Raw genomic sequence first — 18,901 nt, forward strand, 5'->3', positions numbered from 1 at the left:
TACTTATTAGACTTGCTTTCTAAAATCCGTCATGTTTATATCATTGAATGGTTATCCTGTCCAATTTAGTTCATTCATTCCCTTGATTTACATTCATCGCCTGACACTAAAGGCTCATTCGATTTAAAAATCATAGAGGTTCAGGAATTTTTAAAGTAGGTAGCTTGAAATAGTCACACAACAACGGAAATAAACTAAACAGATAAAATCAACTTCATGTACATACTTACTTCATATTATATTCAGGAATAAATTAACAAGACATACTAGGGCAATTTAAGAATAAAACATTAATAAAATCGAAGTACATAGGTAGTTACGTGAACGAAGTATTTAACTCTGATCGCACATATGAAGCAACCTTAACGATGTAATACATCATGGTTACCAGGCTTTTAAATGAAGAGGGAACTTTTTGCGATAACTCAAAAACGGCTTAACTGATCAAGTTTGCTATTGTTTTTAAGCTCCACCTTTACCCGCCCCTCTGCTACGTCTGGAGTTTGGAATGGAAAACCTACCTTACGTAGTCAGCAAAATTATCAGCTTAGCACGACTGTATACCAAAAAAGTATAAAAGTAATATTTATTTTCTTTAATTAACTGTTGTTAAAACTGAAACAGAGCATTAATATCGAGATAGGATGTGGTTTTTCCTTATCATCGTCTTAATTAAATAAGTCCAAGCAGTTATTAGTTATTGCAATTATTATAGGTACAAAACATGACTGGTGTTACCTCAGCCTCAGTTTATTTATTGTTTCTTGATTGTAGACTCTATTACATAGTTCTAGAGTCGTTTTTGGGATGTTCTTGTATTCTTTAAAATGAGATATTAGTTATTAGGTTATTTCAGCTGGTATCTAGGTACCTATATAAAGTGTTTCCCGGAGATTTCATATTCATACTCGTTCAACATGGGCACATGCACGGGAGTCGTGCCTGCGCTCTGCTGCCTAGTGGCAGGTTTACTGTGGACTGGTAAGTTTTTCTTTATTTTTAAGACAAATTGCAATGTAGGATTTTAAGTTTAGGTTAACAATACTGGGTGATTTAAGGGATGTGATCACGAATGTCAAAAATGTTTTCAGATATCATACTGAACAAGGTTTCCTTTCCCAAGGGACGATATGAGAATCGACGAAACACCCCTGGGCCTATACGTTTCGTCTACTTTACTAAATTAAATTTGAAAGTTAATTGCTTATTCAATCGTGCGGCCAGACATTCGGCACTCACCGAGTGCCGAGCCGCTTATATCTAAAAGATGACTCATGCTACACCGGGCCGGGGCCGAGCCGAAGCTTCCGGCGCTTCGTTTTCTATGAAAAGCACCACGTGATCACCGATCAGCCGTCATAGGAAATGACGTGTCGGACGCTCCGGCCTGGCCCTGGCCCGGTCTAGCGAGAGTCAGGTTTCCCAGGATAGCGGTCGTCTCCGTCCAAAATACTACTCCATCCATATTTCGCCGTATTAATTTGTAGGAAGACGGCTGCTATATGACGGCACCGCTATACCAAAAAACCAGAGCTTAAAGGCGGGCTTAGACAGGGTCAGCGCACAAGTCAGTATCGGCGGGCGCCGACTGATTCGCCTGCGAATATATAAGTCAGCGCTGACGTCCCACCGCTGTACTTCAAATCAATTTAAATTGGGTATTTCTCGGGTCAGCGCTGACTTGTCTCGAAATCGAAGTCACTGAAGTCAGTTATTGCCCTGTCTAAACTCGCCTTAAGAAACAATGTTTTTTAAGCACAGCGCTTGCCGAATTGTCGCATGTTTGGTCGCACCCTTACATTGTGTCAGATACGTGGTTTATCTTTCGATTTGAAGTTTTCCGCTGGCAAACCCGGAAAGAAACTCGTTAACAATCTCTAAAATAATTATAAATACTTTGGTACAGTCACGTCTGAAAACATCAACACGATCGAAGTGCCAAAAATATGTATACTTACACGACTTTATGGTCCATATATTAGGGTAGCGTGTACATATTTTTGGCACTTTATAACGTATCGATATTTTTCAGACGTGACCGTAATTAAAATGTGCAAGACTTATTAAAACAAAAGAGAATCCTAAGATCGTGTCATTCCCGACGATGCGTGCCTTGACTCATATTGTCATGTTATTAAAGGTTAGATTTGACAAATCTGCGCGTCATGCGCGACATGAACTATAAATCTTTGCTTAAAACCTGCCGCGGTATCATGGTCGCATTTTTATCACCTGTCATGCCATGCGTCACTTCCGCACATACATACTTGTTAGAATGTGACAGGCATGGTGACAAATGATAAAGAGCCGACCATATTAGCCCTGGAGGCCAATTAAAATTTACATTTGACATAAATGATATATTAAATGACTGATGAATTTAGATATCATTTTGATGTCAAAGTTTATATTCGAATTAGCCTCCTATTGTCCTATTCTGTTTAGGCACTGTGATCGGCTCGCCGGATCCGCGGAGCGACTACGATTGGGAAAACTACTCTACTGGCTGTAAGTTTATATGTTAACCAGATTTTTGTAAGTCTGGAAGCTTCGAAACGGCATTAGTTTGATCGATAATCTTCGTACCAAGGTAAAGCTTGCCTTCAGATATTAAAATTTACCATGGTAATGCACGTCCAGATGGGATGATCAAATTGAATTTGCTGAAATTGCATGCTAATACTACGTATTAATTTCTAAACAGGGCTATAACCGCGAAAATCGAAGTTCGCCAATTGCGGGTATTTCTCTCTGTCACTCTAATTACGTCTTAGTGAGTGTAAAAGAGAAAGGTCCCCACAATTTGCAAATTCGGTTTTCGCGGTAGGGATTCAGGTGTCATATGTAAATAACATTGCATATTTTAGGTAGTTACGATTTGCTTGTTCCTTTGATGTCTTGTATTTTATTAGCGAGAGACAACATCAAATAATTATTAGAAATGTATTATGCGTTATTAGTCCCTTAGTAACTAAAATTGGTAACCAGCTTCGAAACGGGAAATAATCTTACCGATACAAACCTGGTAACCGGTTACAAAATGGAACTTTTCTGTTACCGATTGTCGAACTTTTTGGTTACCAAACGGTACTAAAGGTTATGACGTAGGTAGGTATAATAAAAGATAACTTTAAGATCATATTCTTTACGAATAATTAACTTAGTGGCCGAATTTATGAATAGAATGGGTACAGTCAAAAGCAAAAATATGGGTGCACACATCTTACTCAAAAATATGCCCCATAGCTCTTATTTCGGCGAATTAAGAACTTTGGGACATATTTTCGAGTGAGTTGTATGCAGCCATATTTTTACACTTGACTGTACCCATTCTAGTCATAAATTCGGCCACTAAGTTAATTATATTTTTCTTTATCATAATTATGATGTTTTGGTTTACTTCAACGCATTGTATCTGGTATATGTAATGCATGTTTTTTACAAAATCTAGACCGAGCATATTGGACCTTTATCTCTACCTACAAGATTGTTGGAAATACTTAGATAATCATGAAAACCTGTAAGCTACCTGCACAACAACTTAATTAATGTACCCCCAACTTATGGAGTGGAAGTTGAACTCTTGAACCTTTTGTAAATCTAAATCAATATTGTTTTTTTTTCTAGATCCTTCAACGGAAAAAGTCGAGACATATCTGAGAATCTTAAATACCTCAGAGAATATAACGTTCAACGTTGGTGATAAAAAAGCCATCTACTGCGAAGGACGATTTTTATATAACGTAAGCCACGCTCTGATTACTTGGGTATTAGTTGAGAAACCATTAGTTATTTTGAGAGTAAATTAGAATATACAACACTCGGACTTGAAGTATGTATTTAATATCTGCTTTGACAATGTAACAATAAGAATTAGAGAAGACATATTAAATAACGAAAATAACTCCCTAGACTTTACACAAATAAGGAAAACGGTCTTATAGGGATTAGTACAGTTTCTCCATGATGTTTTCGTCTACTAAACCTTATAACCAACCTATTTCTACTATACGTTGTAACCAACCTATTTCTAGTAAACCTTGTAACCAACCTATTTCTACTAAACATTGTAACCAACCTATTTATACTAAACCTTGTAACCAACCTATCTCTACTAATCCCTACCAATAATAGTATTATAAATGCGAAAGTATCTGTGTCAGTCTGTCTGTTAGTTACCTCTTCACGCTTAAACTGCTAAAACGATACACCTACATGAAGTATAGCGGTAGTTGGCATTAAGCGGAGAACAGGATTATATTTACAACTGAAATTCTCCCTTAAGCGGGTGAAAAGGGGGATACGGAAGAATTAATTCCACACAGACAAAGTGACCGGCAGAAGCTAATTTTTTTAAGCACATTTTTATTCGTACCATATTGCTAATTGTAGGGTCATATGTTTCCAGAAACTCTTTGTCACGAACATTGTAATGTGCGGTCACGGTGTTTAATTAAACATTTAATTTAAATGGCGCAACTATTAAAGACCGTGACTGTACTTATACAAGGCGTTTTAAGAGCGTCTCCCGAGTGTCGGCGTCTCGTCAACTCTGTGGCTGCTGCTCGACGCAACGTTGGCGCAACTGTACAGCGACGTCATTTTCCATAGCGCCGTCTAGACGTTGACGCTCCAAAGACACTAGTGTGGGGTGACCCTAAACCCACGACCTTCGTTTAGAAACGCTTTACCACTTGGTTTAGTGGTTACCTTCGACAGATTCCAAATGCCAGTCGAAAGCATACATATTTAAAGAAATGTAGTATACATATTTAAACATTTATTGTTTTTATTTTTATTGCAGGACATAGGATGGTACGATCCATCTGGTGTAAAGATAGAGCAGAGATCTAATAAAGCAGAAAGAATCTTTGTGGATCTGCATGTTGGTTCCGCAGAGGACCCCACATTATTAGCTTTGTTAGTAAAGGATATGGTCGTCACTGACTCGGGAACATACACCTGCAGGGCGGGGGATCTAAGCGCCAGAATTACTATTGTTGTAAACGGTAAGTAGGTATAGTAAACACCCCTATAATGGAACGGTATAGACAAATCCTATAAAACAAGTATTTACCATCAGTTTTTAATCGCTGGTAACATTTTACCATAAACAAGTTTAATTTTTCATTGATATTTGTTATTTTGAATATGAATGGCGCCATGCATTCCATGACTGGAGCAAAAAAAACACAGTTGTAATTGGTTAATAATATTGAAACTAATTGCAGTAGCTTTCATTACATACATAGAAAACATAAAGGACGAATTGGACATTCAACTTTTAAAGCGTAGGTAAAGCGGTAGAAATTTGACAGGTATCGGTGAAATATCAAAAATACTCCAATTTTTTTCTTAAATGTTCCATGTTAACATAGGTACATTCGAGTTTATTTTGAAGTTTAGTGTTACTGAGAAACCAATGGAATCACAAAATATATTCTTGAAGTTCACGCTACGAGAAGGTATCAAAATCATTACCGTTATTAGGTAACTACAATCAGAATAAAGGACACGTCAGTGGGCGTACCAGGAAAACCGAAGTTCGCGAATTGCGGGCATCTTTTTCTGTCACTCTAATTACGCCTTAATTGGAGTAAAAGAGAAAAATGCCCGCAATTTGCGAACTTCGGTGTTCGCGGAAGGAATCGGTCAAATGGTGTTGCCTTCTTTCAGAAATTTGCTAGCAATCCAAAAAACGCAGTTTTAAATAAAACCATAAAATTAAACAGAACATACTATCAGTACATTGTGTATTAATTTTTGTACCGCCCGTGGCACATACAATGTTTTTCATCACACTTGTGAGGAAAAAACTAAATTTTAAGCGACATAATACGGTCACATTTCGAAAATTTATACGCCATATTGTAATTTTTGATAGGTTAGGCATCGAAGGCACAGATCCATCCGGCATTCAGCCACGATTGACAGTTTTGTAAAATAAAAATTAAACGGCTTGTATTAATCAAATTAAATATTTTTAAACAAAAAGATTTAATTATACACATCAGTATTTTAAAAGTAAAACTCATTTATATCTACTTGGTTCGTATGAATTAGTGACATAATTAAAATATATGGCATAATGAAATAAAAAAATCGATTACGCCCAAGGGCATAATATAGCTCATTCCATCTCAATATGCTGGCATACAATAACACCGTTTACGAGCAAGTATGATGAAAAATGTTTTTTGACTTAATTTTTGACTATTCCAAGAAAGCCAATTAGTTCAGGCGGAGACCGTATGACCTACTACGTCATCTGATACACGGATAAGCCCCATGGCAACAATTCATATAAATGATGCTAAGTTTGGAAAAAATAGTAAAAAAAATAAGAATTGGCCAAAGTACCACTTTCGGTTACAAAACAAAAAATTAAACCATTAGCCATTTATCCGCCATTTGTACATTAGTTTTTGTATTTTGTGCAATAAAGTTTAAATAAATAAATAAAAAAAGTAACATTTACGTCATCTGATACAAAGACGAGACTGGTGGCAACAGATACGAATTTATATGTAGCTTCAGATACCACTCGTCTGCCAGTTCCTATATGGCCGGAAGTGCGTCTGCCGGGCACTTTAAAGATACCATAAAGAGTGGAATTTACGTCATCTGATACAAAGATGAGACTGGTGGCAACAGATAGGAATTTATATGTAGCTTCAGAAAACACTCGTCTGCCAGTTCCCAAATGGCCGAAAGTGCATCTGCCGAGCACTTAAGGTACAAAATAAAAGTGAAATTTACGTCATCTGATACAAGGATGAGACTGGCAGCTACAGATAGGAATTTATATTTATGTTCAGAAAACACTCGTCTGCCAGTTCCTATATGGCCAGAAGTGCATCTGCCGGGCACTTTCAAGGTACCAAATAGAGTGGAAATTATGTCATCTGATACAAAGATGAGACTGAACAGGTGGCAACAGATAGGAATTTATAGGTATATGTAGCTTCAGAAAACACTCGTCTGCCACCTCCAAAATGTATTTTATATTTGTATTTTTTCCATTGACTGTAGTCTGAAAGAGACGCCTGTTATTAACTATCTCTATCTGTTTTACTTTAAACTGGGTGAGATTAAAGTTTATTGTATTTTATTTTTTGTTTTGTTTCACAGACTCCGCGATTGGGCCCAAGGGGCCTTTGGTTGGGCCTTGGGTAGCTCAGCCTCAGACTGGGTCAGATTCTGTTATTGCGGGGCCAGGCGCAGTGGCTCCAGGCTCATATCCAGGTTACGGGACGTGGAATCCGCCGAATTCAAATCGTAAGAAAATCATCTGAACCACTAGTGATACCGTTACTATGTCCCAAATATATGTCAGTTATTATTTGTGAAGTAAGGCACTAGTTTTTATAAGGCACTCTGTATCAGGGATCGTGACCAAGATGACAATCGTTAATTGACAACCGCTAATACAAAATTAAAGTGTATTGATATGACAGATTACATATACTAATCTGTGGATGCGAACGTAAATTTATACTCATAAAGTCAATTTACATGTAAAAATTGAATTACTACTAAGTAAATTAAAGATAAAATAAAACTTAAAATTAAAATTACAAAAGAACGCCAATTTACATGTCTAACATAAAAATAAAATTACAGTTGTAATAAATTGAAATGAGAAATTAAAATAAAATTAAAATCAAGATCAAAACCAAAATATATATTAAAATCATAAAGAATAAGATCAAAAATAAAAATTAAATTAAAATCAAGATCAAAATTAGAATTAAAATGAAAAACAAAGGCAATATATATGTCAAAATAAAATTAGAATTACAGTGATAATAAATTAAAAATTGAGAAGTAACTGAGCTAACTTTCTATTGAAGCAATACTAATTAATCACTGTTCTGAAACAAAATTTATCCTCGTGCCGCCCAAGAAATAAAACGCAAGATCAGCTAAAGATTATGCGTCTAAAGGGACCCAATGTGCAATATCCCTTACTACCGCTCAAGATTCTAAATTAGATTCACTCGCTACGCTCGTGAATCTATTATAGAATCTTTTGCTTGCACGGGACTCAAAATATGCACTCGAAGAAATATCAAACTTTCCTCTCTTGTTGTACAAATAACTATTTTTGGCTATGTACTACTTTTTTGTGTATGTTAACATTAATATCTGACACATGCTTTAGGTATAACAACGAGTTGCTTAACATAAAACTGATTTTTGTATTTATTTATATAAGTTATTCTATGTTTGCTGTATATGAGTATCACTTTCATCGGAACCTTATCTTTCACTAGGACTGTAAATATTTTGGTTCGTTAATAGGAAGTTGGTATTTAGGATCGCAAATTTTATTATGTGATGAGAAAAAGTCTTCCAGCTCGTATTCAACAAGTAAACCATCATACAGACCTAAAAAAACTCTCAAAAAGGAACGTTCAGTTGCAGGTTATAATATGTATTTTTATAACAGTAACGTCCAATGTGCAATATGATGTACAATATTACGATTAAGAAATAAAAATATTTAAAAGTGCGTTTATAAAAAAATAACAGTATATTTTAATTTAACAAACATTTAGGATAAATTTTATGTCACTTTCAAAGCGAAAAAAGCAAGCATAAATAAAGATTATATACCCATGTGTCGTGCGCGATGGCGGCATGTTTGAATAATTGCTGAAGAAGAACACTTGTCTATGAATATCTGTTAAACGTCAGCTGTCAAAATAGTCGCCACTGGACCGACCATTCACGAATTCCGGTGAATTCCAATTTAGCGCGAAAATTTGAAACGGACAAGTGATAAACTTTTACGTATAGCGTACACTGGGCGTTCAGCTCTGAATTTCATTTATTTAGTCTGGGCAACTGCCCACAACTTAGCAATCTTAGCATAACTATGCTAAGTCAAAGTGTCACTTATTTGTACAATACATTTCACATTGGGCGGCATGAGGTTATATAATGGTCTTAAATGTAAGACTAATTTCCGAAACACAGAATGTGGAATTGTGAAAATTTTGATTCGATTTTCTATAAACTTTAACAAAAGCAAAGAAATCGATAGGTTTTAGTAGGCTTCCACACTAAATATTTTATATCCTAACGAAATGGTACTAATCTATTTATATTTTACAGGTACAACCTACGGCACCCCGGGAGTGCCGACTTGGCAGAATCCACCTTGTAAGTAATATTTCTACTACTGCGTTAACATCCAAACATATATTCCGCAAAATCCACGACGCTTTTATAGTGCTTTTACACGTCTTTTGTTACTGAATGAAGGTTTAAATACATTAACCAGTCACCAAAAATCTTTCTCGATTCCGACTATAAATATTTCGCATTAAGTACCTATAAGGAAACGACATCGGCACTAGGGAATGCAATATCGCACAAAGATTTCGCGCGAGAAATCTGAATCGAAATAGGGAGTTTCGAGATCTCGACCGCCAGGCTTTCGAGATCGAGATTAAACAAAGTTAATAAAAATATGAGTTATTTTGATCAACATTCCCTAAGAATTTAGTATATGCCGACCTATTTTGGGTACTTGCAGTCATATTTGCAAAATAAAACCGCAACTTACGAAAAAATGTAGAGTAACCGAATCAAAATCATATACATAATTGTGGATACGCTAAGTCCGCCCGTTTCTTTTACACAGAGTACACGACAGCACTCTTATCATCAGTTAAAGCCGATCACGCACAGTACATTCATATGTATGTAATATGAATCATAGCTCAAAAATATTACTCAACTCAAACAAAGTAATTCAGACACGTCAATCTTTCAATCTCGTTCGAGATTGCAAAAATCGGGATTTCTTGCAGAGTAAATTGAATCTCGAAAATTCGCTCGAGATCTGGCGAGATCGAGATTGCATTTCCGAATCGGCACTGTGATATTGTTTTTTTTTAATGAAATACATTGGTAATTGTTGCGTCTGTTTTCTAAGAAGAGTTATGAAATGTAGGGTCCATTAGGATCGAGTAGGTATTCTCTACCACAGCGTATATTGTGTATTTTTAAAATGAAATAATTGTTGCGTCTGTTTTCTAAGAAGAGTTGGGAAATGTAGCTCAACCACAAAATTGTATAAATTTTCCAGTTGAAGGACCGGTGGCAGACGGCCCGGGAGTAATAGGGCATAATTGGCCGAGTAAGTATTTTCTACTAGAGCGTTTATTGTGTACTTTTTAGGGTTCCGTAGCCAAATGGCAAAAAACGGAACCCTTATAGATTCGTCATGTCCGTCTGTCTGTCCGATTCTGTCACAGCCACTTTTTTCCGAAACTATAAAAGCTATACTGTTCAAACTTGGTAAGTAGATGTATTCTATGAACCGCATTATGATGTTCACACAAAAATAGAAAAAAAACAATAAATTTTGGGGGTTCCCCATACTTAGAACTGAAACTCAAAAAATCTTTTTTCATCAAACTCATACGTGTGGGGTATCTATGGATAGGTCTTTAAAAATTATATTGAGGTTTCTAATATCATTTTTTAGGGTTCCGTAGCCAAATGGCAAAAAACGGAACCCTTATAGATTCGTCATGTCCGTCTGTCTGTCCGATTCTGTCACAGCCACTTTTTTCCGAAACTATAAGAGCTGTACTGTTCAAACTTAGTAAGTGGATGTATTCTATGAACCGCATTAAGATTTTCACACAAAAATAGAAAAAAACAATAAATTTTGGGGGTTCCCCATACTTAGAACTAAAACTCAAAAAATCTTTTTTCATCAAACCCATACGTGTGGGGTATCTATGGATAGGTCTTCAAAAATGATATTGAGGTTTCTAATATCATTTTTTTCTAAAATGAATAGTTTGCGCGAGAGACACTTCCAAAGTGGTAAAATGTGTGTCCCCCCCCCGTAACTTCTAAAATAACAGAATGAAAAATCTAAAAAAAATATATGATATACATTGCCATGTAAACTTCCACCGAAAATTAGTTTGAACGAGATCTAGTAAGTAGTTTTTTTTTAATACGTCATGAAATTAAAAAAAAAAATTTTTTTTCAACATACCCATACATGTGGGGTATCTATGGATAGGTCTTCAAAAATGATATTAAGGTTTCTAATATCATTTTTTTCTAAACTGAATAGTTTGCGCGAGAGAACCTCCCAAAGTAAAAAAAAGTGTCCCCCCCCCCCCCCGTAACTTCTAAAATAACAGAATGAAAAATTTAAAAAAAATATATGATATACATTGCCATGTAAACTTCCACCGAAAATTGGTTTGAACGAGATCTAGTAAGTAGTTTTTTTTTAATACGTCATGAAATTAAAAAAAAAATTTTTTTTTCAACATACCCATACATGTGGGGTATCTATGGATAGGTCTTCAAAAATGATATTAAGGTTTCTAATATCATTTTTTTCTAAACTGAATAGTTTGCGCGAGAGAACCTCCCAAAGTAAAAAAAAGTGTGTCCCCCCCCCCCTGTAACTTCTAAAATAACAGAATGAAAAATCTAAAAAAAATATATGATATACATTACGATGCAAACTTCTAACGAAAATTGTTTTGAACGAGATCTAGTGAGTAGTTTTTTTTAATACGTCATGAAATTAAAAAAAAATTTTTTTTCGTCAAACCCATACGTGTGGGGTATCTATGGATAGGTCTTCAAAAATGATATTTAGGTTCCTAATATAATTTTTTTCTAAAGTGAATAGTTTGCGCGAGAGACACTACCAAAGTGGTAAAATGTGTGTCCAAAGTGGTAAAATGTTGAACGAGATCTATAGTTTAAGTAGTTTTTTTTAATACGTCATAAAGGAACCCTTCATGGGCGAGTCCGACTCGCACTTGGCCGCTTTTTTCTAAACTGAAAAGTTTGCGCGAGAGACACTTCCAAAGTGGTAAAAAGTGTGTCCCCCCCCCCGTAACTTCTAAAATAACAGAATGAAAAATCTAAAAAAAATATATGATATACATTGCCATGCAAACTTCCACCGAAAATTGGTTCGAACGAGATCTAGTAAGTAGTTTTTTTTTAATACGTCATAAAAATTTAAAAAAAAATTTTTTTTCATCAAACCCATACGTGTGGGGTATCTATGGATAGGTCTTCAAAAATGATATTTAGGTTTCTAATATAATTTTTTTTTAAACTGAATAGTTTGCGCGAGAGACACTTCCAAAGTGAAAAAATGTGTGTCCCCCCCCCTGTAACTTCTAAAATAACAGAATGAAAAATCTAAAAAAAATATATGATATACATTACCATGCAAACTTCCACCGAAAATTGGTTTGAACGAGATCTAGTGAATAGTTTTTTTTTTAATACGTCAATAAATTAAAAAAAATTTTTTTTCATCAAACCCATACGTGTGGGGTATCTATGGATAGGTCTTCAAAAATGATATTTAGGTTCCTAACATCATTTTTTTCTAAACTGAATAGTTTGCGCGAGAGACAGTTCCAAAGTGGTAAAATGTGTGTCCAAAGTGGTAAAATGTTGAACAAGATCTAGCAAGTAGATTTTTTTTTAATACGTCTTAAATGGTACGGAACCCTTCATGCGCGAGTCCGACTCGCACTTGGCCGCTTTTTTATTGTAATAATTGTGGCGTTTGTTTTCTAAGGTTAGTTGGGATATGTAGTTCAATAATTCGATTTTACTTTACAGTTGGAGGACCAGGCGCAGATGCCCCGGGAGGATGGTATTTTGGGCCGAGTAAGAATTTAAAACTACTTACCGAATTCTTTACCACAGCGTGTGTGTGTGTGTGTGTGTTTTAAATGAAATAATTGTCGCGTCTGTTTTGTAAGGACAGTAAAGAAATGTAATTTAACTGTTTGGTTAAGAGTAATTGGACCGCTGTTCCAAAAGGTCGCAAATTCGAATCTTGCCCAAAGCGGTGAATTGTTCCGTTTTTCGTTAAAGTTTAAAAAATGTTGTGTCGCACGCAGAGTTGCAGACGTATCTGCGTGATAAACAAATAGTTTAGTAGATGGGTTAGCACATTGTTACCGGTGAATACTTAATATAACTTGCGACTACGGTCTCAACATTCTTTAGAGGCCCACTGATTAACAGTCCGCCGGACGGAATCGGCCTGTCAGTTAGAACATAAAGTTGACAGTTCCGAACAACTGACAGGCCGATACCGTCCGGCGGACTGTTAATCAGTGTGGGCCCCTTTAGGCCGCGGACTAGACGCACGCGGTGCGCGGCGCGGAAAGCCGCCGCCGCTGTCGTCCAAAACAGGGGGCCTACCGCGAAAATCCAAATTCACAAATTGCGGGAATCTTTCTCTTTTACTCTCACTAAGACGTAATTAGAGTGACAGAGAAAAATGTCTGCAATTGACGAATTTAGATTTTCGCGGTTATAGGCGTTATAGCCCAGATTCATTCAAGTATATACTGTATATATGTAAGTTTTTGATCGTGCCGCGCAAACCAGCGCTCGCGCCGCCCAGCCCGGATCCGAGCGGCACGAACATAGACTTGAATGAGCGTGCGTCTAGTCAAATACAGCGTAGATATATTGTGTATATTTAAATAAAATAATTGTGGCGTCTGTATTCTCTAATGTAAGCAGAGTTTTAAAGTGTGGTTTTACAGTTCGATTGTATTTTACAGTTGGCGGACAGTCCGGCGTAGGAGGCCCCGGCGGATTGAATAATGGACCGAGTAAGTAACGACAAATACAGTGTACATTGTGTATTTTTATTTCGTAATTGTGTCGTATTTATTATACTGTACATAAGGAGAGCTAATAAGTGTTGTTTAACAGTTCGATTTTATTTTACAGTTGGCGGACCGGCCGGCGTAGGAGGCCCCGGAGGTTGGAATAATGGACCAAGTAAGTAATATCAAATACAGCGTAGGTATATTATGTATATTAAAATAAAATAATTGCAGCGTCTGTATTCTGTAATGTAAGGAGAGTTGTTAAGTGTTATTTAACAGTTCGATTGTATTTTACAGTTGGCGGACAGCCCGGCGTAGGTGGCCCCGGAGGATGGAATAATGGACCAAGTAACTAATCACGAATACAGTGTATATTGTGTATTTTTATTTCATAATTGTTTCGTATTTATTATATTGTATGTAAGGAGAGCTAATAAATGTTGTTTAACAGTTCGATATTATTTTACAGTTGGCGGACCGGTCGGCGTAGGAGGCCCCGGAGGATGGAATAATGGACCGAGTAAGTAATGACAAATACAGTGTACATTGTGTATTTTTATTTCATAATTGTGTCGTATTTATTATACTGTACATAAGGAGAGCTAATAAGTGTTGTTTAACAGTTTGATTTCATTTTACAGTTGGCGGACCGGCCGGCGTAGGAGGCCCCGGAGGATGGAATAATGGACTAAGTAAGTAATATCAAATACAGCGTAGTTATATATTTTTTTTTTTTTTTCTCTTTATTAGGGTAAACAAACAGCCACTACAAGTAATACTTACAAAAATAATTACTATATTGTTTACAATATGTGTGGCCTACAGCGATTACCACTGATTGATATAAATTATATTAATTCAGAGCGAAAGCTAAACACCGACAGTCTTAAGGACTCTTGGTGTCAACAACAACATAGAATGGTTGGTTATGTATTTGATAAGTACATGAAATACGGTACAAGAAACTAGAAGAAGTACTTAGTTTATAGGGTGTGTTAAAACATCAATAATACGTTTTTTATAAACATTCAAACTGCAACCAAAAATATCTACGTGATTAAATTTTTTATTGTAAGTGCTGACAAGTCTGCGCAGAGGAGCGCGCTCACCAGCGTGCGTGCGGCAGCGGCCGGTGACGAACAGTTGGTGCGGGCGCGCCTCTCGCTGTCTACTGCGGCTGGGTACTTTATAACTAAGTTTATTGTTAAGAGCAATACAGTCAAACTGATTATTACAAATGCCGTGTAATACTAATGCTTCAAGTAATGAGCGCCTAGAGCTAAGATCTAACATACAATATTTCTTTAATAACTCTGGATAAGATAATCTACTGCGATGACAACGAAAATACATTGTATTAAGAAATTTTTTCTGAACGGTCTCGAGGGCCTCGTTATATTTATTGTAATAAGGGTTCCAAATAGATACATTATGTTCTAGTTGAGAGCGAATTAGTGATTTGAATAGGTGAAGATATGTGCTCGGATGACGAAATTCGGTACAGGAGCGCATCACAAAACCATACATCTTGAACGCTTTACTGATTATTGTATTTACATGTTGATCAAGGTGTAACTTAGAATCAAATGTGATTCCAAGATCTCTTATTGAATGGACTATGGATAGTTTAGTGTTACATAAGTAATATGAGTCATCTAGAGATAATCTTTTTTTTGTAAATTTGATGAGTTTACATTTATCCATATTGAGTTTAAGTTTATTGTCATAACAATAGTCCGAAAAGCGATCCAAGTCCTGCTGAAATTTCTCACAATCATTGTTATCACTAACAGTATGATATATTTTGAGGTCATCTGCATAGAGTAAGATATTACAATAGTTAAAGCAGGAACTTATGTCATTTATAAATATTGCGAACAGCAGTGGACCCAGAATGGATCCCTGTGGGACTCCGGAAGTAACTGTCGTAGCATGTGACTCATATCCTTTTATGGTAATTTTTTGCGTGCGGTTTGTAATATAAGATTTGAACCAACGCCATAAGTTACCACGTATCCCATTGAAAGCTATCTTTTCTAAAAGCAGTTGGTGGTCCACCCTGTCAAAGGCTTTCGTGAAGTCAGTGTACACACTGTCTACTTGTGTGTTACTGTCTAAGCTTTCGAATAAGTACGTTGTATAGACAAGAAGATTCGTAGTTGTTGAACGACGTTGAACGAAACCATGCTGATTAGAAATTAGTTGATTATGTATATTCGGGTAAATTTTTTTATGGACTAGTTTTTCAAAAACCTTTGACAGAGTGGACAAAATAGATATTGGTCTGTAATTCTCAATCAGGTGTTTGGAACCTCCCTTATGTACTGGCACAATGTTAGCTGTTTTCCAAATAATAGGAAAAACTCCTTCATTTATACATTTGTTGTATAAAATTGTTAGCGGTACACTTACTGTTTTTGCATATTATGTATATTAAAATAAAATAATTGCGGCGTCTGTATTCTGTAATGTAAGGAGAGTTGTTAAGTGTTGATTAACAGTTCGATTGTATTTTACAGTTGGCGGACAGCCCGGCGTAGGTGGCCCCGGAGGATGGAATAATGGACCAAGTAACTAATCACGAATACAGTGTATATTGTGTATTTTTATTTCATAATTGTTTCGTATTTATTATATTGTACGTAAGGAGAGCTAGTAAATGTTGTTTAACAATTCGACATTATTTTACAGTTGGCGGACCGGTCGGCGTAGGAGGCCCCGGAGGATGGAATAATGGACCAAGTAAGTAATATCAAGTACAGCGTAGGTATATTATGTATATTAAAATAAAATAATTGCGGCGTCTGTATTCTGTAATGTAAGGAGAGTTGTTAAGTGTTGTTTAACAGTTCGATTGTATTTTACAGTTGGCGGACAGCCCGGCGTAGGAGGCCCCGGAGAATGGAATAATGAACCGAGTAAGTAATCACGAATACAGTGTATATTGTGTATTTTTATTTCATAATTGTGTCGTATTTATTATATTGTACGTAAGGAGTGCTAATAAATGTTGTTTAACAGTTCGATATTATTTTACAGTTGGCGGACTGGTCGGCGTAGGAGGCCCCGGAGGATGGAATAATGGACCGAGTAAGTAATGACAAATACAGTGTACATTGTGTATTTTTATTTCATAATTGTTTCGTATTTATTATATTGTACGTAAGGAGAGCTAATAAATGTTGTTTAACAGTTCGATATTATTGTACAGTTGGCGGACCGGTCGGCGTAGGAGGCCCTGGAGGATGGAATAATGGACCAAGTTAGTAATATCAAATAGAGCGTAGGTATATTATGTATATTAAAATAACATAATTGCGGCGTCTTAATTCTGTAATGTAAGGAGAGTTGTTAAGTGTTGTTTAACAGTTCGATTATATTTTACAGTTGGCGGACCGGTCGGCGTAGGAGGCCCCGTTGGATGGAATAATGGACCGAGTAAGTAAACTCAAATACAACGTACATATATGGTGTATTTTTATTTCATAACTTTGGCGTCTGAATTCTTTAATGTAAGGAAAGTTGGTACCTAAATGTAGTTAGACGATTCGGTTGTATTTTTCAGTTGGAGGACAGCCCGGCGTAGGTGGCCCCGGAGGATGGAATAATGGACCAAGTACGTAACATCAAATACAGCGTACTTCTTGAGTGTTTTTAATAAAATAATGATGACGTCTGTAGTTTTGTAGGTAGGTAATATAATGAGAGTTGGTAAATATGTTTTAACTGTTTGATTGTATTTTACAGTCATAGGACCAGGCGCAGAAAGCCCAGGAACATGGAATAATGGACCGAGTAAGTAATATCAAGTACAGCGTAGGTACATTATGTATTTTTAAATAAAATCATTGTGGTGTCTGTATTCTGTTATGTAAGGAGAGTTGGTTGGTTGGTTGAAAAAACTGAGGTGGATGAGCTTTTTGTAATGTGACGAAGCCTGCGCGCTGTGGATCTGATGGTATGCCTTTGCTTTGGTTAATAAGGGTATTTTTTATGATTGGGTTGGTAAAGTGGCACGGCTTAAATAAGTAATCATGGGCATTTACTGGAAATAAATTAAGGGGCCTCCCGTACAAGTGGGGATGACTTTGGTGTGGAGTGTCGTTGGATGGGTCTCTCATAACTAACTAAAAAATTTGCTCTGAAGGTTAAAAAAGCCGTTTTTAAGTTTTCAAAAATACTTGTCATGAAATTCGTAATATAAAGTACCTACGTATAATAAGAATATAACAAGTATGTATGGTGAAAACAAAAACAAGAAAAGAGCTTGTATTTTACGAAAATATGACCTAATAGCGTATTACTTAATATGAATAAATGCTTTAACATTAAAACATATATTTTTATTACTAAACCCCCTACTAAACTTCCCACCATGTAAAATTTATTATTTATTTTCCAGCCCCCTTGGCCAAGAAGGAAGACTCAGAGAAGCTGACGGTGGGTACATCTGGGTCCTCGAGTCCTCAAGAGGTGCACTTCGCGCTGTCGCTCGTACCGCTTCTGCACGCGCAGCTGCTGCCCGTCAGGCTCCAGAAGGAAGCTGACATCTTGAGAGCCTTGACGCCGGTAGAACCACCAGTGTTTTACAGGCCTTTAGTACCGCCTAGCATCTACAAGCCGGTAGTGCCACCTGGCGTCTACAAGCCGGGCGTAATGGCATACGACTAATAAGGCTAACTATGGCAATCATTTATTACAATAGGATGTATGTGTCCGTGGCTGATTGTAATATACGCCCGATCGTAAAGTTTTAATTATGCAATAAACGTTTTGTCTCTTGTGTTACCCATTCGTTTTATTCATCGTAGTTTCATTTTGTATTCAATTAGCATTATTAATAGTAGATTGCACGTGTCATATGGAGCAGAATAATATATTTACGGACGTTGCGTACATTAAATCTTGAACGAAGTGTATTATTCTTTAATTTAATCTGTGCAATCTACAATCCTCCCTACGTTCCCTATTCTATATTAACCGTTAAATGAGTGATTTTTCTTTTTTTCTGAAATTAATATATGTGTTACTTTATCTAATTGTTTACTGATTCCGGGAAAAATAATTACATAGGGTAAATCATATTTATGTAAATATACAATTATTGGTAAAAGATATATGAAAAATCTTACTACTATCATAAAGATACTTTAATTGCGATATATCTATAATAAATTATTTAAATATAAAAGAACTACAAACCGCTAAATTCACATACTAAAAATCATTCACTTTTGGCTTTTTCTAAATTTTCC

General features: G+C 36.1%; 1 protein-coding gene across 10 annotated transcripts; it reads left to right on the forward strand.

Moving 5' to 3' along the window:
• Positions 1-739: 739 nt before the first annotated feature.
• Positions 740-18,566, forward strand: LOC133532094 (PE-PGRS family protein PE_PGRS5-like). Of its 10 annotated transcripts, XM_061870591.1 has the most exons (22): positions 740-981; positions 2,446-2,508; positions 3,628-3,743; positions 4,805-5,009; positions 7,132-7,278; positions 9,121-9,168; positions 10,100-10,150; positions 12,637-12,684; positions 13,596-13,646; positions 13,768-13,818; positions 13,944-13,994; positions 14,116-14,166; positions 14,288-14,338; positions 16,166-16,216; positions 16,338-16,388; positions 16,514-16,564; positions 16,686-16,736; positions 16,858-16,908; positions 17,034-17,084; positions 17,212-17,262; positions 17,394-17,441; positions 18,049-18,566. In XM_061870591.1, exons 1-22 carry the CDS (start codon positions 918-920, stop codon positions 18,315-18,317), a joined length of 1,671 nt encoding a protein of 556 aa, XP_061726575.1. In that variant the 5' UTR covers positions 740-917; the 3' UTR covers positions 18,318-18,566. The 10 variants fall into 10 exon arrangements, with proteins under 10 accessions (XP_061726575.1, XP_061726610.1, XP_061726599.1 ...); XM_061870626.1 differs by lacking the exon at positions 16,858-16,908; XM_061870615.1 differs by lacking the exon at positions 16,686-16,736.
• Positions 18,567-18,901: the final 335 nt, after the last annotated feature.

Source organism: Cydia pomonella, chromosome 2 (genome assembly GCF_033807575.1).
Source record: "Cydia pomonella isolate Wapato2018A chromosome 2, ilCydPomo1, whole genome shotgun sequence".
Taxonomy (NCBI): Eukaryota; Metazoa; Arthropoda; class Insecta; order Lepidoptera; family Tortricidae; genus Cydia; species Cydia pomonella.

Excerpts from the sequence above, each read along its gene's own strand:
- LOC133532094 (XM_061870591.1), top strand. The coding sequence starts at position 918 with ATGGGCACATGCACGGGAGTCGTGCCTGCGCTCTGCTGCCTAGTGGCA. Across the intron at positions 13,647-13,767 it reads CGGATTGAATAATGGACCGA|TTGGCGGACCGGCCGGCGTA; the intron begins GTAAGTAACGAC and ends TTTATTTTACAG. Across the intron at positions 16,909-17,033 it reads AGGATGGAATAATGGACCAA|TTGGCGGACCGGTCGGCGTA; the intron begins GTTAGTAATATC and ends TATATTTTACAG.